The sequence below is a fragment of the Anolis carolinensis genome, chromosome 2, assembly GCF_035594765.1.
Source record: "Anolis carolinensis isolate JA03-04 chromosome 2, rAnoCar3.1.pri, whole genome shotgun sequence".
In the NCBI taxonomy this organism is placed as follows: Eukaryota; Metazoa; Chordata; class Lepidosauria; order Squamata; family Dactyloidae; genus Anolis; species Anolis carolinensis.
This window is the reverse complement of record NC_085842.1, coordinates 80,777,546-80,798,690: the sequence shown is the minus strand read 5'-3', so window position 1 is coordinate 80,798,690 and position 21,145 is coordinate 80,777,546. Positions and strand designations below refer to the sequence as shown.

At 39.9% G+C, this 21,145-nt stretch overlaps 1 protein-coding gene across 2 annotated transcripts; it reads right to left on the bottom strand.

The window, feature by feature from the left end:
- Window positions 1-609: 609 nt before the first annotated feature.
- rrp9 (ribosomal RNA processing 9, U3 small nucleolar RNA binding protein) lies at window positions 610-19,161 on the bottom strand. 2 transcript variants are annotated; one of them, XM_008105089.3, is made up of 15 exons: window positions 19,005-19,161; window positions 18,449-18,531; window positions 16,717-16,823; window positions 15,819-15,886; window positions 14,806-14,847; window positions 13,613-13,739; window positions 11,037-11,161; window positions 10,303-10,395; window positions 9,382-9,482; window positions 8,520-8,654; window positions 6,331-6,393; window positions 6,089-6,249; window positions 3,578-3,657; window positions 2,374-2,447; window positions 610-798 (listed from the first exon to the last, which is right to left on the bottom strand). In XM_008105089.3, the coding sequence occupies exons 1-15, from the start codon at window positions 19,086-19,088 to the stop codon at window positions 693-695; spliced, it is 1,449 nt and encodes a 482-aa protein (XP_008103296.2). In that variant the 5' UTR covers window positions 19,089-19,161; the 3' UTR covers window positions 610-692. The 2 variants fall into 2 exon arrangements, with proteins under 2 accessions (XP_008103296.2, XP_003217613.2); XM_003217565.4 differs by having other exon boundaries at window positions 6,104-6,249.
- Between the last annotated feature and the right edge of the window lie 1,984 nt (window positions 19,162-21,145).

Here is a 21,145-nt window from a genome sequence, read left to right as displayed (position 1 = left end):
AAACATCAAATTAGGTTATGATTTTACAAATTAAGCACCAAAACATCATGTTATATGACAAATTTGACAGAAAAAGTAGTTCAGTATGTAGTAATGTTATGTTGTAATTACTGTATTTACTAATTTAGCACCAAAATATCTTGATATATTGAAAATATTGACTACAAAAATGGCTTGGATTATCCAGAAGCTTGGATAAGTGAGGCTTGGATAAGTGAGACTCTACTGTATTGTATTGTTCTTTCATTACTGTTGTTGTTTTGCACTACAAATAAGACATGTGCAGTGTGCATAGGAATTTGTTCGGTTTTTTTTTTCAAATGATAATTCGGCCCCTCCACAGTCTAAAGGATTGTGGACCGGCCCTCTGCTTTAAAAGTTTGAGGACCCCTGGTCTACGGTATCAAAGGCTGCTGAGAGGTCCAGCAGAACCAACAGGGACACACTCCCCCTGTCCAGTTCCTGGTGTAGATCATCCACTAAGGCAGAAGTGCTCTAGAACAGCAGAGAAGTTCCTGTGTCAGGAACTGCAAACACCCCCCCCCCCCCCCAATTTGCAGCCCTATTACATAACACCAAGAAGATAATTAAGGGGAAAGCAACTTCCAGTTAATAAACAAAAATGGTAGTTTTAATGTACAGATTTCATCTACACGAGTCTTTTACAAAGAGTATTTGTAGAGAATCTAACATTAGGAGTCTTTATCAGGTGTCTGTGTGTTGTCTGCTGTGATCTTCTTAAGTGGAACAATACAGATGCTATTCTTGGCTTCTTTGATCCTCCACCAACGGCCCAATCTGTAATACAGCCCAGAAACAATAAATTATGTGGCACAAAAACACTCCTCTACTATGTCATCTAGTAACTCTGAACATGAAGCCAAAGGGTGGAAACACACTTGTCAGAACCTCTATGTACATGTTTCAATGTATTTATTTGTTTTATATCATGCTTTCCTCTCAATGGGAGACTTTAGACAGCTTATAATTTAGACTAAATCAAATTCAGTGAAAACAATGAAAGGTACAAAAGATTAATAAGCAAAAAGAAAAAAGAAATAAAAATAAAAAGCACTTTCTGTAAAAATGTCCTCACCACTTGTGCCTATGATATTACTAGGACTGAAAGAAAGCATTCCAGAAAAGATCTTCAAATTTAGGCAAGTTCACATACGGTGATACACTATTTCAGTTGTTCTGAACTCAAGTTACATAGAGCTTTGTAGGTCATAACCAACATAAATAGATGCCCCACACTTTTCATCCGTCTGCTTTTTGATGATGTGCTCTTTTAATAACTAGAACATACATTCAAGGTTTGGTCTGCTCTTTTGAACATTTTGGTCGTGTTTCCACTTCTGCAACTAGATGCTTTTTTCTCTCTAAATTCATATTTTAAAATACTAAATTCCACATTTGATGATTTCTCAATTACAGTGCTCTGGTTCCTAATCTGTCAGATAAATGGGGTATAACCCTGACTGGAAACAGGCATGCAGCAACCAACAAAGCTTTTGCAACAGTTGAGTTACATTTCCCTATCACTGGCTATGGTCAACAGTCTGGCTACAGGATTCTCGTTGAAGTTTCTGAAATACTTCCAAAGACAATCCCACACAAAATGCAGTATATAATCCAAACCGAGTGTGAACAAGATATATGCTATTGTGGCTTGATCTAACATCTCCAGGAACCTTTCAACTAATAAGGAGCACCTCTGTCTTGCCTAGTTTAACCCTCCATCTTTTCACCTGCATACATTCAATCTATCACTGACAGGACTAAAAAATGGCATAAAAATGAGTAAAGCCAACACAAACTTATTTGCCAAGCTCCCTGCTGACAAAGATGGAACTGAAAAATGGTACAGGAGAGATTTTTTTTCCATACACAGTCTCAGCAGACAATTCAACTTTTTGTCTCAAGAATAAAAAGCCGAATTGATGGCGATTTAGTTCATACATAATACATATTTTTACCTGTAAGGGCACCTCTTTCCCACAATCTAAGATAGATTTTAAAACGTGAGGCTAGATTTAATTGTAGTTTACTCCTACAGTTATAAAGTAATCTTTAAAGATGCTTCTCCCATGATCAGATAAATCCAGAGAGGTAAGCCAAGTGTGTTTTCCCCATAAAATAACAGAAATAAGCATCACTTATTATAATTACACTTCAAATTCTATCAGATCCCATGAGAACATGAAGACGTGAGCAGGAGGGCACAAGCCATGCCTCAGAGCTGAAGTTTGGGGAAAACAATGCATTTAAAGCATTTGTGATAAATGTTTATCTGACAGTGAATATATACACAGCACCAATGCAATTGGAGACCATGCACATATAATAAAATAAATAGGCAAGACTAATTACCTGTGTTCTTGTCCAATTCCTGCCACAAGGAAATTTCCGGAATTTGAGAATTTCAAACTATTGACAAAGCCAACCTGAGGAAGAAATGCACCACTATGTTAAACATCAGGATTTTGGACATCTGTTTGCCTTATCTAGATACTAATTGATGCAATGATTTGCTACAACAGTCCCTTTATTGTGTTATGTTGATGATAGTTTTTAGCAACAGCATAAATGTAAGAAGTCTATGCACAAAGCAGAACATCAACAACATGTTTGGATTATGGACTGCCTGAGATGTCCAAAGGCACTGTACATATTCCAACTAAGATTCCTGTGGCACTTTAGAGACCAGCAGATTCATAATCTTCTGAAGTCTTCTTAATCACAAGACTGTTGTTTTAGTTGCCACAGATTACAAGTGTCCCTTCTGTAAATAACTACACGTTATGACATCACAGAGATTTGATCCATCAATTACAGTAACATCACTACTGGCATTTTATTTTGCCCCTTTTATTCACATTCTTGATCATTCTAACCCTCCCCGCTTTATACAATATAAGGCAATCCTGGATTTCTCTTTCGAGCCTCAGATCTAACCACTGTTTCTAAGCAGCCCTTTCTGTTGCAGTTTAGACCCAAGAGCTCTTACAATGAAAGCTCTGCTCCAGTGTCAATGAGAGGCATTACAAAAGTACAATTCGGTTGATGTCAGAAAAGTACTATTCAGTTCAAATTATTGGATCCTGGATAATTCAGAGGAACTTTACAGTTTAGAACAAAATGTGCATATTCTCTCATATCATTGGAAGCTAACATAACTACTCAACAGGGTGCACTGGGACTTAACACCGCTGATCTAGCATTCATGAGCTTCTTTCAGAAAGCAAAACTCAGCAGCATAAAAATAAGCATTTACATAGCACCTTGAGGTATTCAAGGCATTTCATACATAATTTCTTGGTAAGCCTTTCAACAATTCTGCAAGGGAGGTTGGAACTGTTATTTCCATGCGGAGCAGAGCTGGGACTGGGAGAAAGTCTTGATCAAAGCAACCAAAGGTTAGTGAACTAGGTGACATCTGTACAGGTGAGTCTGGGTGATCAAAACAAAACACTGCTACTCTTTGGCTCATTTACCACTTAGCTTTATTTACTGCAGACCAAAAAAGCCCCTTAATACAAGAGGCTATGGTCCTTTGCCCAGTATTTTTTCTTACCAAGGGAATTTCAAAGAGTGGCTCCAACTTGCGAAATCCTTCTCCACACTTCCATAACTTCACACTGGAATTATTGGAACCTGCCAAGAACAAAACATGTGAGACCTTCCTTTCACATCCAGCATTTTAAGCAACATAGATGTTTTCCTATGGCAAATGAGTTGTGGGCCTTTTATCAACACCGGTCAATTGAGTCAATGATGTTGTGGCTCAGCCTTTGCCTTTGCGTGACTCTGATGAAGATTCTGGGCTATATGTGCATAATGATGGGATTCGGGATGAATTTGAGGATGATTCTGATGCTGGGAATTATAGGAGCGGTTCCAGCTGTTGGAAATGAAGAGCAGGGAGTTGTTCCCATGGGAATAAATCATGATGTTATTTCTAACAAGGAATTTCAGGTGCAGGGAGTAGAAAGAGAGGATAACGCTTTGCCGGCTACGAGACTGGAATTTAGAGAGTTGCGGAGAAGCCTTCACACAGCCAATAAATAAGAGTTCAAAGGGCAAAGGAACGCCTTTATGTCATGCTTTTAAAACAGTCTGTTTGCAGAGAGCTCTCTGTCAATGCAACTCCATCGCTTGATCTAGAAGCAAGTCTGCTTTCCTGTGCCAAGTTTGCTTTCCTGTAATATCTTGTGGATATATTCTGTTTGTTGGGACTTTTGGCTTCCAGGAAAAGGACCTTGTTTTGTGCTCTATGTTTCTATGGACTTATTGCTTACAGCCTTGGTTTTGTACCTATCTTTTGGAACTGAACTTTTTCCCTTTTATGAACTATCTTTTGCCTATTCTAAATAAACTACAAAAGACTACTTCCTGTGTGTGGATTGGTGTTTATAGCAAGGTGAAGCTAACCTGAGGTGCGACAAATGAAAAGTGTTATCTTAACCTTATTTCCGGCCTATGTCAACTAGGCTTTCCTATACCTTGATTTTTTCCTGCTGTTTTCATCTTATAGAGTATTTTTCCAAGATTCTAGTTCTTAATAAAGTTGCCAACTGAAAATCTTATGCATGTCCAGAGGATCCAAAAGACATCTATACTAATAAGTGAGTAAGAATGAACCTTTGCAACTCCTAGATTTATCAGTCACCCAGCAGCCAGGAAAAACATTCATGACAATTTCTTTCTTTTTCTTTTTTTCTTTTTGGAGGGATGGGGGAGGTGTTCTGGAAGTTTCCAGGAGTAGCAATTAGTCCTATAAACAAGATGAAGTGCCACCAAATGCCAGTCATTTCAGTTTTGTTGGTGGAATTGCTGCAGACTAAAGGAATTGTTTACAACCGTTTTTACTTATTTATTAATGAGATTTTAATTGAATTATTTTAATATTTATATTTTGTAGGTTTTTAAGGCTATTAGCTGCTTTGGGTCTCTATTCAGCCCTGCTATTCTAAATAATAAGTATCAAATAAGCCATATTTATAGCTTGAGAAGTGTATCCTTTTCCTTCAAAAGATTCTTAGCCTCCTTAAACTGACCTGCACCATCAATGGTGTCACTGAAAATCTTTTTTTGTTGAACAAAAGTTGCTGCTTCATTTAGCAGAATGCATCTGTTGAATAAAGTTATAAGACCAGATGTTTCTCTAAAAGATCTAAGCTGTGTCCTTTGACATCATACCCTAAGATATCAGAGCACTCTCCCTAAAGCCACCCAGGAGTGAGATGAGAAGCAGCTCAGGTGCAAATGGAACAACAGTCCCACCCTTTCTGTCAGACAACCTGAAATAGCTGGCTTCCTTCAGGAAACTCACACAGCAACAACACCTATGAGAACCATATACACTTTAACAAGGATCCTGGGACACATTACAAGGGGGAACGTAAGACAGAACCTGTTAAACAGGCCATGGCTGCCAAAACCACATGAGAGCAGAAGACAACATTATCGAGCAGCTTGAATATTATACAAGTCTACTTAGGAACTGACCCCACTGGATTTTAGGGGACTTACTCTGAAGTACTTTGTAGGACTTAAGCCCAAAATACACCATAGGTTCTACTATAGCAAGCTTCTGGGGTGTAAAGAATATTAAGTAATCTGGGAGAAACCCCTAAAAAGGGTGTTTTTTGAAAGTCAGGAAATCCTGATGAAGAAAACCATGTGCTAAGTCTTACCTCAAAAAGAAACCCTAGCCCTTAGATCCTTGGAGGAGTTTTACCTCCATATCTGCCACTATCTCCCGCTTCCTGAGAGACACTCTTTTCTTGTCTCCAGGTTTCCTGATATGGCCATGTAGCATTTGGGAGAGGTCGGAGATCAGCTGAAAATTGCCCAGCGATGTTCTGATGGCTAGATATCTAATGAACACAACATCCTCAGGAGAACCAGGAGGATACCTGCATCATCGTAGACTGGCTATCAGAACTACTCAAGCTACAAAGCCTCTGCTATCTGTCAACCCTGCCATGGGAATGAACGAAGCATCTCATTCTGAACAGACTTAAGAAAAACCACCCTCCCTCTGCTACCCTCAAGGCAACAGAAAAAGAAATAGCAATGATACCGCAATATGAGGCACCTGTGGCTACGAGGTCACTGTTCAGCAAGGCAGCAACAGAAGAAATCCAATATGGCTGTTCTAGGCCCTGGGTGCCATGGAGACCATGAGCTTTTCTGACCACGAACAGAGGTTTCTTTTTTGAAAGACCCCACAGGGCTACTGACCTTAAGAAGAGCAAATCAACAAATTACACGACATGGAAGAGCCACAGTAATTCTGCAAGATAAACTTCAGCCGGTACTTACCCATCGTCTGCACCAGACACCATATGCTCCTCATTGATCAGCTGAATACAATCAATAGATCCCCTAATCCAAAAGAAAAAAAAAACATTATTGGTTTTTCAATAACATGCTGCAGTCTATTAGAGAAGAAACTTGAGGACTCCGGGCTCCTAGTGCGCAATAGAAAGAAGTGCATTGCCAGACATACAGCCTAAGGAAATAAAACTTAAGCTAGCTGACAAAACACATGGGAAGAACAAATGTCAGAATTCATTTTTATGGAAAATAATATATTTCTGAACCCGTTATTCATAGGTGGCCATTTTCAAGGCTTTTCATTTAAATAGGAAATAAACTGTCAGTGTATAATGTGATGTATCAAATGGTTTTTTGTACTTTTATCCTTACATGATGTTTTAAATTGTTGTTGTGTGCCTTCAACCTGTTTCCAACACATGGTGACACGAAAGCAAAACTATAGCAGAGTTTTCTTGGCAATGCTTGTTCACATGGGCTTTGCCTTTTTCTGATGACGAGAAAGTGTGACTTGCCAGTTGATTCTGCTGTTGAGTGGGGATTTGAACCCTGGTCTCCAGAGCCGTAGTCCAAAATTAAAGCATTATACTATGCTCATGCTCTGTAGTAAAGTGAAGAGTGCTTCAGCAGGATGTTTTGTTTTTAACTGTACTCTATTGTAAGATGACTTGGGTCCCATATTGGGAGAAAAGTGAAGTATTAATTAAATACTTAAGTATAAATAAAGGTGACTAAATAAATAGGCAAATAGTGAAAGGTCACAAAGGAAAATGTTTCATGGTATAACGCATGGTGAACAGCTTCCCACCATGAATCCCAAGTTAGTATCATCCTCTATCTCACTCAGCCTAAGAATATCACTCTTCAACATCCAAGCTGCTCTGGCAGATCTGCCTACATGGGATTTTCATGTCTAGGAGTGATCCTGGAGTGGCAATTTCATGCATGTTACTATCTCAGATAATATACTAAATAAACCTCACAATCATCGAATCTAACAATTAAAAAGGACACAAAGACCATCTAATCCAAATCTTTGCCATGCAGGAATAGAAAACTAAAGCACTCCTGAAAGACTTCCAAAGATGGAGAGAGTCCACTGTTAAACAGCTCTTACAGTAAAGTTCTTCCTAATGTTCAAGCAGAATCTCTTTTCTTGTCATTTGATTTCACTGGTTCTAATTTTAATCTCTGGAGCAGCAAAAGACAAGTTAGCTCCATCTTCTACATGACATCCTTTCAGTTATCTAAAGATGGCTATCGCACTCTCTTTTCCAAACTAGGCACACTCAATTCCTTAAGTCATTTCTTATTAAGGCTGTTTCCAGACCCCTGATCATTTTAGTAACCTTGTTTGGTAAATGTTCCAGCTTGCCAGTTAGGAGCTCACTTTAAAAATCTCAACTTTAGACTACTCATTTTTTTTAAAAAAATCAGGAATTTGGCATTCACTATGACAAGTGTTAGGAAGAATCCAGCATCCAAGTCTCGCACTCATTTGTCTTGCTTCCCAGGCAAACGTGCCCAATACTAAATTGTTTTTATTCTCTGTTTATTGTTTTATTATAGTGGTGTATGTGCTGATCTGTCTTGTGTTAATTTTGAATGCGTAATTGGTTATGTTATTAATTAGATTGCTTATTTATTATGTTTATGTCTGTAAGATGCTCCAAGTCCCTTATTGGGAGATGGGACGGGGTACAAATAAAGTTTTATTATTGTTGTTGATATTATTATTATTATTATTATTATTACTATTATTTATTATCCCATGCCAGAAACCCAAACATTCAGGTGGATTCCTCAACCCCAAAAGAGATGTGGGAATGTGCATGAAAGTGGCTGCAGAGGGAGGAGCAGAAAGGACCTGAAAATAAATCTTCCTTATTCTCCACTGTGAGAGTAGAAGGATCACCAGGAAATCTCTGGATCCCACTTTACTACTGCAGAAAGATAAAGCATACCTATTACAGTGGAGGATCTAAAAATAATCTGATCAATAAATGCAGGAAAAGCCTCCAGCCTATGCTCATAAGCTATTCCTAGAGAACGCACAGTAGACAGATTTCACTTTATGATAGTGCAGCTGCCAACATTTGTTGTTTTTTCTTAGCTTCCTGTCACATATATAACAAATAAGAGAATTGTTTGAAGATGTTACTATTCTTACTCACTGGTGCCCATAAAACACAAGCTGGGATTCCTCAGGGATTTTCCAAACCCTGACTGTCCCATCCCTCCCTCCGGACGTGACACAACATTCCCGGCTCAGGCTGTCCAGCCCTGTGATCACATCTTGATGTCCGAACCTGAAGAGGGAAGGAAAGAGAGAAGAGAAGGTAGAGATTAAACTGTGCAGTATGTGAATGTGGCTTATTAACTTATTTTGAGAACAATTACATGACTGCAATAAACACAACAGTGTAGAGAAGTCACCATGTCAATAGATCACATAGGCCAACTTCCAGCCTGTTCTCTATAATTCTTTTGTTATCTGCAGAGAAAGATGTGATTTTTCAGCTAGAATCCTGATAGTGACTTATGCAGCCACTTCCTAATTACCCCAATCTATATACTTTGGATGGAAGAAGGTACCCAGTATCTCCTCTTCTAGGTTAGTTACTTTGCCCTAGATGTGCAACAGCAGCCAGGAGGGAAGGGTATCTCAGATGCAGCTATGTCTCCAAGGCAACTAAGCAAGAGCATCCCAATGACTATATTTGAGCAGCTGGGGGGAAAGGAGCAGTTTTTCCTGGCCTTCATCTTCTTTTCTAGATGTACAGGAGCATTGAAAATATGATTAGGTACAATCAATTAGTAATTGATTAGGTACAGTCAATTAGTAGCCGAGCAATGGAGCTGCACCATTAACCAAGCCTGCTGCTGGCTGTGCACCTAATGAAGAAGAACCAAAACCTTACACAAAACAAATAGCCGAGCTTTATATTAGCCTACTAATGTGAGTTTATGTGCCACATCTACTTCTCAGCTTCAATGTCCCACGTCACAAATGCACAGGAAGAATATATTGCTTACAGTGTTTCTACATAGGCATTCTCTGCTACATTCCACACTTTGACTGAACGGTCATGTGAAGCACTGTACAGCTGGTGTGTGCCCTTCCGGAAAGACAATGCCTGAGTGGAAGAAAAGCAGCAAGGAGGGAAAAGGATCAGTGGCATAAAGAGTAGGCAAACTGGTTAGTAGTAATACCCACCTTAATCCAAACCTCAGCCTCATCTTCCAAGAGGCACGATCTCAACATTATGAAATGAACTACAGGTACAACATAAAAGTGCCTGTTCAGATTACCATGGCTTTTTAAAAAAAAAGTTCACTGAAGTCCTTGCAGATCTTTATTTTTAATTATCAGTATTATGCCACCTACTTTCCAATTCTCAGCTAATCAAAATGCCTCCACAATAGAGGTTGTGGTTGTTATTATGATTATAATATTTATACTCAAAATATCCAAAGATCTCATGGCGATTTACAAATAGCATTAAAAGTTAAATAGTTTAAAATACTTTAAACAAGCTAAAAGCATATTGAATATTATGATGAGTTAGTGAAGTAAAATGTCTCAGGCTGTTTCTATAAAATACATTCTTGTATCAATATAATAATCATTCACTAGATGCATAATTTTATCCCACATTTCCTATGATAGTTCAAAGCAGTTCACAACAGATAATGCAACGTAGTGTAGAAAATAATAACATCTAACAAATATGATGGTTTTTATTGCCCAAATGGAGGCATCTTCACTCTGATTTAGGAGTGCAGATTATTTCTACAAACTGCTCTCCAGATTCATGTGAAATTCTTCTTTCATGTAATTCCTCCGCATGTTAGACCATAGCATTAAATGCATCCCAAACGTATTAAAACCATACTCAAATCCTGCATGTGCCTATGTTAATCTGTCGCTGCCTCCAAGCTGTGGAATTCACTCACCGACACAGCATCCCGGTGACCTGTGAATTTGTAGAGGTGCTTGCATGTGGAAGCTTCCCAGATCATAATGAGTTTATTTCTATCTCCTGTTGCCTACCAGAGAAAAACAAGGCAAGATATTCATATCAATACCTAAAATCCTTCAGTAATACTGCAAACCCAGGCAGTTCTCTTGCCAACAATAAAAAGGTATCCAATTGAGAACTATATTATCAGGGACAATTTACAGAAATTGACTCCACCAAGAGACAGACAATAACACTGCCATTATGTGTCTCTATCTGGGTAGTGTACCAATGGCACCTAATGGTAGCAATCAAGAAACTTTACCAATCTGTGAAAGGGAAAATCTATAGCCCGAGACTGCAGGTGCTCATGACGTATCCGAATGGCACTGTCAGTAATGCAAAGGTTGATTAGTAACTAATGGTACAGTCGACTCTGTATTTACAGAGTTTTCATCTATGGACTCAACCATCAACGGCTTGAAAATATCTTCCCTTCCCCCCAAATAGATTCCAAAAAGCAAATTTGATTTGGCCATTTAATATAAGTGATGGCATTTTATAATGCATTATGTATAATGGGATAAGCGTTCAAGGATTTGCTATCCACAGGGTGTCCTGGAACCAAACACCAGCAGATACCAAGGGCCCACTGTGTGAAGATGATCTTCATCCTAGTCAGTGACTCGCTCAAACAGACTGAATGGAACAGTTGAGGGGTTCACTTACCAGGTATTTGCCATCTGATGATATGGCGATGCAGAGAATGTGTGCTGTGTGGCCAACATGACTGTTTTCTGCCCCCTTTTTTACTCCATGGATCACATGCAGCTTCTTCCCACTCTCCACATCCCCTAAGATACAATGATATCTAAGTCACTCCAACTTTGAATACATTCAATCATCTCACTAAGGAGCTAGAACTGAGAAAATTGCTTGTAATTATCCTAATATATTTACTATTACAGTAGAGTCCCACTTATCCAACTTTTGCTAATCCGACACACCGTATCCTGACACCTGGGGATGACCTCCCTCCTCAGGCCGGGTCCTGGTGCTGCCGGGACCCGGCGGGGTGAGTGTACGAGGGATGGAGGGTGGGCGAGTGAAGGAGGGCGGCAAAGGCCCTCCCTCGCTCGCTCGCTCACTCACCCAGCCGGGTCCTGGTACTGCCAGGAACCGGCCAGGTGAGTGAGCGAGGGACAGAGGGCGGACAAGTGAGCACCCACCCTGTTATCTGACAGTTTCACTTATCCAACATTCTGCCTGCCAGTTTATGTCGGATAAGCAAGACTCAACTGTATATGATAATTAACTATAATTACCAGAGAGATTAATTTTGGCATACATACTCTTTTGGAGTTGCCTTTCCAAATTACAGAAGGATAATATTCTGTATTCTATTTCAGTGGTTGCAGAACACAGCAGAATGCAACTCAGCTACTTTCAGACACAAGGAGTGATATTGTTTACTCATTCCTCAAAATACTACCGACACTCCAATATACTCTAGTGCCAATTACATTAACTGAGGAATCCTTTTACCAAGTAAAAGTAAAGCCAAGTCAATTACTTAATGAATGCAGGGATGCTTTGTTACCAGATGATTTTCTAATGTCAGATTTTTACAGGCAGTGCTTCAAAGCATTTAGAGAGCAACAGCCATATTCTCCTGGATAACACAAACAGTGGCCATGCTGTGTGGCAGGATCTGGTTATTGTAATCCAAAAAGTAACCTTTAAACTGGGTTGTTGTGTATTTTCCAGGCTGTATACCTCACAATCTCTGAGGATGCCTGCCATAGATGTGGGTGAAACGTCATGAGAAAATACTTCTGCAACATGGCCATACAGGCCGGAAAACACACAACAACCCTGTGATTCCGGCCATGAAAGCCTTTGACAACACAACCTTTAAACTATTGCTGCACAGATCTCATAGGTGTTTTAAACAATTACTACACAGTGCTCAGAAAACAAACTATTTTTTAAAAATTGTCAATGTGCTGTCCAGAGCTCAAAATAAGCTTAGGTCCATTCATAATTTCTTTCTTCAAATCTAAGCCAGACATGAACAAAATCAACTGGAACATGAAGAAGGCCCACCTATTATGTGGATTAGTTGAATGTGGTTTCATTTATAAGCCAAGAACTTTGAAAACCACAGAACTGCTCTGGGGGACCTAGAAAATTCCTTTAAGGTTGGATCTACACTGCCCTATATCCCAGGATCACATCCCAACTGCTTTCATCTGGGGTTTATAGGCATCTACACTGCCAGATAACCTGGGATAAACATATAATCTGGGATCAGATCCTGGAATATGGGGCAGTGTAGATCGAACCTAAGCCTCCCTCATGATTCTATGGTCACCTTTCAATAAAGGTTGTGTTAGACGTTGCACCAGAAGTTGACCATAGAATCACACTGGAATCCAAGAGAAAACACCTCTGTGGCCATTTTCTAGGTAGCCCAGAGCAATTCTATGGTATGCTTGAGCTGGAAGCCCAAAGTCACTGTTCATATCTGGTAAAAAAAAATCCCAGACTATGCAAAAATGGTGTAATAGGGAAAGCCCTGGAATAGATTCCTGGCATAATATCTGTCTACTATGCTAAAACAGAATCCACAAGAGAATAACATTTGCTCTGTGATCCAAGAGTCTAATAGCCCAACTCCTTATTATATGTGACTTTTTATTCTGTAAACAGTACACTGTCTGAAAAAGCAGAGCTATGGCTCTGTCCCTGTGTGAGGAAGACTGTTTCAAATCACAATAATTCTGAGTTAAGATGCTCAAAGCATCTTCTTTTATTCGCTTGTAATGAGCTTAGCAACTGAGTTTTAACATCAACCAATTCAAATAGACAAAAAATATAAATAAAGGCATGTCATATCAGAAGGCTAGTAGGAATGTGTGTTGCTTTAAATGCTATGTTGAACCACTGGTAAGACTAATTCTGTAGAAATAGAAGATGTTCATACTGGAAAATGCCAAATCCCCCTGTAAAGAACACATCAGAAAGCTTCACAGAATGGAACCAGATAATAAATGAATAACGAAGTACTGCAAGTATAACAAAGATCCATACTCTGGTTCATCAATATTTTGTTAGCAATGTTAGGAATTAGCTTCCCCATATTATCAGTATTCACAAGTAGTAAACTGTAACTTCAGCCTTTAGCGGCAGCAATCCTATTTAATCCACAGTAAACTTGTCGCTTCTATGTATAAAATCTTTTACATTTACACAGCTCACTCTCTGGACTCTCTGGAATTCTTTCCTCCACAGAAGGGACTCACATTTGATGATGGAGCAGTCTTTGGCTCCAGAGAAAATACATTTATCATCTGGCGAGATGACTAGACAGGTGATGGGCAGTTGGTGACCTCGTAGTATCCGGATGTCAGATGCTTCTGGAGGCTGTAACTGTTCAGAGAATAGAAGTGAGGTCAGTGTTTCAACTAAGGCACATACATTGAAATGAATGGTACACCAGCAGCTGTGAGGCCATAATGTCCACCCCCACTAGTCCGATTGAAAGTACAGAATTGTTTTTTTCACAAGCAACTTGTTCTCAGTCACCAATATACGAGTGACACTGAGTACTGGAGACACAGTATCCAAATCAATGTAATTCAGTTAATTCAGCCACATACAAAGTGAGTCTGGCTAATTAAATCATAAGAAGAGTAACAGCTTCCTGTATTAAATGACATGTCCAGTGTTGTGATTTCAGCTTAGCTTTGTAGTGCAATGCAGGCTTAATTTAATACAGTAGAGTCTCCCTTATCCAACATTCGCTTATCCAATGTTCTGGATTATCCAACACAGTCTGCCTCCCGCCCAGATCCACAGCTGTTTCTCTAGGCAGTAAGGACTGAACTTCTTACACATTTAATTTCTGACAATGTTGTTACTGTAAGCTCATTTTATGCAATTCTATTTTTATTTGTAGTCAATTTATTAGTACATAATGTTTTTGTAGTCAATGTTTTCAATACATTGCAATGTTTTGGTGCTTAATTTGTAAAATCATAATGTAATGTGATGTTTAATAAGCTTTTCCTTAGTCCCTCCTTATTATCCAACATATTTGCCTATCCAATGTTCTGCCGGTCTGTTTATGTTGGATAAGTGAGACTCTACTATATTTAATAATCTTGCCTTCAAACTCACATAGATGACTCATTCCTCTCATATTAGCATAGTAGCATTAAGAATTCTTGCTAGAAGCAAATACTTTCAACTAATGCATCAAGCCACAGGTTCTTTACAATATCAAGGAATCAGATTTTGGTTTCTGCATTTCAGTGCTATGGTTTCCAGCAGGAGAAACATTTGATAATATATCCAAGGATACATGAGAAGATTTTTAAGAGGTGACAAGCAATAAAAGAAAAGGGTCTATATTCACCCATTGCTCTAGGAACAAAGCAATACATGCTATGAAACTCTGCAGAAAAATTGCTTCAGGGATACTTTTCCTACTTACAATTTTAGCAATCTGTCGCTGCAATTTTCCTTTCTGTTCAAGCTAGGGGATAAGAATAATATAGAATTAAGAATGTTCATTAAAATATTACTTTCCTTTTCACAAAACATAAGCGTTTGACACAGAGGATGGAATGTACTAAATACACCAAAATGAAACTGAAGACTACTCAAAGTTAGCATAATCCTATAGCTACAAATCTTATTTTTTTAATAAGCATTGGTGTGGCTTTGGAGTCATCACAATATGCTTTAAAAACATTAAAGGAACCCTGTGAACAAAATCTTATTGAATGTCTGAAGCTTTGTTGAGATACAATCAGTTGAAAAAAATGTTTCAAGGAAATGAAATAACTTCAACACAGAAAACACAACACAAGTCAAGAACACATATGACTGACTTTAGAAGGAAAAGGTCTTGTGATTTTATTTTTAAATTTATTTATAAAATTATGGCTTAGAATGTATACAAATACATCATGCTTATTAGCCCTGTGTACTATCTATGCCCGTCTTGAAAAAATTAGTGTAGACATATTAGTTATACTCTCTTTCACTAACAAGTTGTCTATTATCACACTCAACAGAAAATTGTTTATATAGCCATCTACTCTACCATGCCATGTAAATCCTTGGATTAAAAAACCAGCTCACGTTAACCACAATTAATGCCAGACTCTTATGACAGGCAGTTCACTGCATTGCTTACTATATATGAGCAACACCATCCCTCATTGTTCTTATCACCTCTCACTTGGAAGCTGAGCTTGTCAACCAGCCTCTTGCTGCTAGGTGGAAGGAATACCTGCTGCTTTTAAAACCGTTTCCCACACAGCTATGAGAGCTGAGCCCAGTGCAGCCCTGTAGCACAGGAGGCAGTTTTGTTCAACCCTTTAGTGAGGAGATGGCACTCCATGGAAAGTTATACTGTTTGTTTTTCATTTGCCCAATCCAAGTGACAAAGGATCCAACAGCTTCCTTCATGTCATCAGGGAACCCGGATTTTTTTCTTACCACATCTTCCTTTAGCCGGCCCGCGACCAGGTCCTTCTCAAAAGCCTCTTCTTCAGCCTTTTCCTCTTCTGTCAAGACAAAAGCCACAGTGTGTGTTAATCTCAACAGCTTACGGAGCAGATTTAAAAATGAAAAGGAACAAAATGTTGCTTCACTTAAGCTCCTTTAATCCCCCAGTAAACTTTTCCCTCCCAAAATATACTGTCCTAGCAAAGCCATTCATAAAGATGCTAAAGTTCAGTTTGTACACATTCTCACAAATGCATGTCTGCTATGGGACATTGCTGCAAGAACCAGCTCTCTGTCCACAGCCGGCTCAAGACTACTAGTGCAAAGTCATCCTGCTTTTTATGTTCCTTATTATTGAAACACTAAAAATGTACTGTCGATTCTGAAATCTTTCAGCAAAGCAAATGCCCAAAGCCAAATCATCAAAAGACCTTAAACAACTATTACTTCGATGACTCCATAGCATTGAACCATGGCAGTTAAAAGTGGTGTCAAACTGAAATAATTTTACAGTGTTGATGCACCCTGAGATACCAGTGTCAATTACCAGATTTAAATTATTGCTTCATACATCTGGTTAACATTTAAAAAATTGTTATGCTTCCAACACACAACAAAATATACATTAAAAAAAACTACTGATAATGGGCCTTTTTCTATATTCTCTTTTTTTTACTGTGCATTTATGCAGTATTAAGAGTCTGGGTGTTTTTTTTACTGCTGAGGATATTTAGTTGATTACTTTTTGGAAGCATTTAAAGATGGACTGGATAGCTATCTTTTGGGAGTGCTTTAGCTGTGTTCTTCTGCATAGCACGGTGCTGGATTAAATGGTTTTTGCAGTCTCTACCATCACTATTATATCAAACTCAGCTTTTTTCACACATACCTTGCTGTCGAAGCTGCTCCAGGTATAATTTTGCCAACCTCAGTTTCTTTTCTTGTGGAGTCTCATCAATCTCCTCTTCCGCTTCATTGTTCTTTTTCTTTGCTGGGCTATAAATAACAAAAACATGATTTATATAGAAAGATCTCATTTCTCCCTTACATCAGTAAAAAATAAATAATTCTCAGTTTGCTCAGAGAGAACCATTCAGTCCTCAAAACCCAAAAAGTGTTGTCTTTTGGGAATTCTACAGGGCACTGCATCACACATTACTAAACAAATACAGAGGTTACTCCACCTCAAAGCACAACTCTCTCATCCACCAGCTTTACGCAGCCACCCAGAGGGAATTTGAAGAAAAGTGTCTTTCTTACTGTATTTTCTTGAAGCCATCCAATATTATTGGATTTCAATAATTGTATTGAAATGCTTTTAATTGAAGCTGCTTTAAGTTTCCTTGTGGAGAGAAAAGTAGGGTGTAAATAAACATAATAATAATGATGATAATAATATTAAAAATTCCTCTAAATCAGCCAGTGAGCTAGTGTAGTGCAGTAGCTAGAGCATTGCAGCAGGGTTCAAATCCCTACTTGGATATGAATCCTTTTGGGTAATCTTGGGCAAATCACACTCTCTCAGCCTCAGTGGAAGGCAATGGCAAAAACCCTCCTGAAAAAATCTTTGCAACAAAACTCTGTGATAGGTTAGCTTTAAAGCTGCCATTGGTCAGAATCATAGAATAGTAGAGTTGGAAGAGACCTCATGGGCCATCCAGTCCAACCCCCTGCCAAGAAGCAGGAAATCTCATTCAAAGCACCCCCGACAGATGGCCATCCAGCTTCTGTTTAAAAGCCTCCAAACAAGGAGCCTCCACCACAGTCCGGGAGAGAGAGTTCCACTGCCGAACAGCCCTCACAGTGAGGAAGTTCTTCCTAATGTTCTGGTGGAATCTCCTTTCCTGTAGTTTGAAGCCATTGTTCCGTGTCCTAGTCTGCAGGGCAGCAGAAAACAAGCTTGCTCCCTCATCCCTGTGACTTTCCCTCACATATTTGTGCATGGCTATCATGTCTCCTCTCAGCCTTCTCTTTTGCAGGCTAAACATGCCCAGTTCTTTAAGCCTCTCCTCATAGGGCTTGTTCTCCAGACCTTTGATCATTTTAGTTGCCCTCCTCTGGACGCTTTCCAGCTTGTCAACATCTCCCTTCAACTGTGGTGCCCAGAATTGGACGCAGTATTCCAGGTGTGGTCTGACCAAGGCAGAATAGAGGGGGAGCATGACTTCCCTGGATCTAGACGCTATTCCCCTAATGATGCAGGCCAGAATCCCATTGGCTTTTTTAGCAGCCGCATCACATTGCTGGCTCATGTTTAACTTGTTGTCCACAAGGACTCCAAGATCTTTTTCACATGTACTGCTGTCTAGCCAGGTGTCCCCCATTCTGTATCTTTGCATTCCATTTTTTCTGTCGAAGTGAAGTATCTTGCATTTGTCCCTGTTGAACTTCATTTTGTTAGTTTCGGCCCATCTCTCTAGTCTGTCAAGATCGTTTTGAATTCTGCTGCTGTCTTCTGGAGTGTTGGCTATCCCTCCCAGTTTGGTGTCGTCTGCAAAGCTTCGTCTAAGTCATTAATAAAGATGTTGAACAGAACCGGGCCCAGGAAGAAGAAACAACTTAAAGGCACACCCTCAGAACAACAACAACACAATCAGATATATATTTTGTCCCATTCTCACCTATCTGGTTCAGAATCACTGGAGATCTCTTCATTGAGCTTCGAGCCAGCTTTCTGCCAAGCTTTCTCCTCTGCAGCAGGAAGCTGGGAAAATAAATATTATTTTCAGAACAGAACTGCAAGTTAGCTGCAATGCATCATAATATTCCTTGGCATGTACTGTATTAATAAACCAGTGACAGAAACAACAGCAAAACACATGGTCGGCCCAAGTTTTGCCCATGCCTGCTATGGATGATCTTGACTTTGGGATTTAATGATGTAATAGCAGCCTTTCCAAGGGTGCATCTATGCTGTGGAATCATGAGAGTTGTCGTATTACAAGGTTTTTAGCTTTTTCTCCCAAAGGGGGCTGGTGCCTCACTAAACTACAAATCCCAGTATTCCATAGCATTGTGCCATGGCAGTTAAAGTGGGACCAAACTGCATTAAAACTACAGTGCAGATGAACCCTCAGGCAGATGAATACTTCCCTCTAGCCCCACAGCATGGAGAAGGAGCGTGAACTCACGCATGCCCCTTTCATCGCACCCTTCCCCACAAGCCCCGGCTCTGACCTTCCGCTTCTTCCGCCCAGCGCCCGAAGCAGAAGCCCCGCGCTGTTGCTTCTGCGTTCTCCTCTTCGCTCCGGGAGCCGCCATGCTTCTCCCACAACCACAAGTCTAGCGACGAAGACTTCCTGCACGCGGTGCCCTGGACGCTCCACCCACTCGTCAAGAGCTCTCTCCCATTGGCCAGAAACACCCCCGGACTCTCCTCATTGGTTGAAAGTCCGCACAGACGCCTTTCCTCCTCCAGAAGCAAAAGAAAGGAGCGGATTGGCTGCGTCGCGCCTCCTCCCTGTACTTCACTCTTATTGGTTCAGAGTAAAAGACATCTTTACTCTTATTGGTCTGTGAAATCGCTCCTCCAGATATCGTAACGTGGCTTCTTATTGGGCGAGCGCGGTGCTCTGGTTGCAGGGTGCATCTGAGGTCGCTTCTACGCTGCCATATAATCCAGATTCTGAATCCAGATTATCTGCTTTGAACGGGATTATATGGCAGTGTAGATCCAGCCTGAATCAATGCAGTTTGACACCACTTTAACTGCCATGGTTTGAATGTATAGGAACCATGGAGTTGTATTTTTACAACCTTACAACCCTGGCAGTTAATGTCAAATTGAAAGCCTTGTGCACCAGCAGCAACAGAAGGCGCTATTGTACATCTGCCTAGGTAAAGGTAAAGGTAAAGGTTTCCCCTGACGTTAATTCCAGTCGTGATCGACTCTGGGGGTTGGTGCTCATCTCCATTTCTAAACCGAAGAGCCGGCGTTGTCCATAGACAGGTCATGTGGCCGGCATGACTGCATGGAGCGCCATTACCTTCCTTAACTCCCTATTGATCTACTCACATTTGCATGTTTTGAACTGCTAGGTTGGCAGGAGCTGGGGCTAACAGCGGGCACTCATTCTGCTCCCGGGATTTGAACCTGGGACCTTTCTGTCTGCAAGTTCAGCAGCTCAGCGCTTTAACACACTGTGCCACCAGGGGCCCCAATCTTCTGCCTATGGTTATTATTATTATTATTATTATTATTATTATTATTAGATTCTCAGCCCCTCTTCCACACTGCTATATCAAATCCACATTGAACTGTATTATATGGCAGTGTGGACTCAGATAATCCAGTTCAAAGCAGCTATTGTGGATTATCTGCCAAAATATTCTGAGTTACAGTGTTCCCTCACTACTTCGCAGTTCACTTTTCGCAGATTTGCTGTTTTGCGGTTTTTCAATAAACTCTGGCCCAATCTACCTCTCCAAACGTATATCCCTCATGAGCCGCCCCGCAGATTAAGATCTTTGAGTGAAGCCCTGCTCTCGGTCCCACCGCTGTCACAGGTGCGTTTGGCGAGGACGAGAGACAGGGCTTTTTGGTGGTGGCTCCGCGGCTGTGGAACTCCTTGCCAAAGGAGATTAGAGAAGCCCCCTCACTCATGTCTCTTAGAAAGCAGCTGAAGACCTGGATGTGGGCCCAAGCTTTTGGCCCATTCTAGGATACGAGTTGATATAACCTGATGTATTCGTTGGATTAATGTGAAGTTGAATACAGACTGGCTCTGACTTTTGGCCCAATGCTACTGACCCTGTTGTAACGGTCACACAGTATTTTACTGTTTTAATTGGGTATGATACTGGTTTTTAAGTGTGTTTTATGATTGTTGGTTTTTACTATATTTTGTATTGTATGTGGCATTAATCTTGCCATTATGTAAGACCGCTCTGGGTTCCCCAGGGGGAGAAGAGTGGTATTTAAAATAAATAAATAAATTATTATAAATTATAAAAAATTACAATTTACAACCTAAGGCAGGGAGGAAGGAGAAGCCAAAGGGAGAGAAAAGGAGCCCAAGCAGCAACAGGAGGAGAAGGAGGCAATTTATCAACAGACTTGAAATAGTGTATAACTACTAAAATAATGTATAAATATTAAAATAAATAGTGTCCCTACTTTGAGGATTTTCACTTATTGCGGGTGGTCCTGGAACCTAACCCCCGCGATAAGTGAGGGAACACTGTATATGACTGTGGAAAGGCCTTGAGTTAACCCAGGGGATAGATAATAATAATAATAATAATAATAATAATAATAATAATAATAATAATTGCATCATCTGAAAATACATCACACAGTCCTAGACACTTGGGAAGTG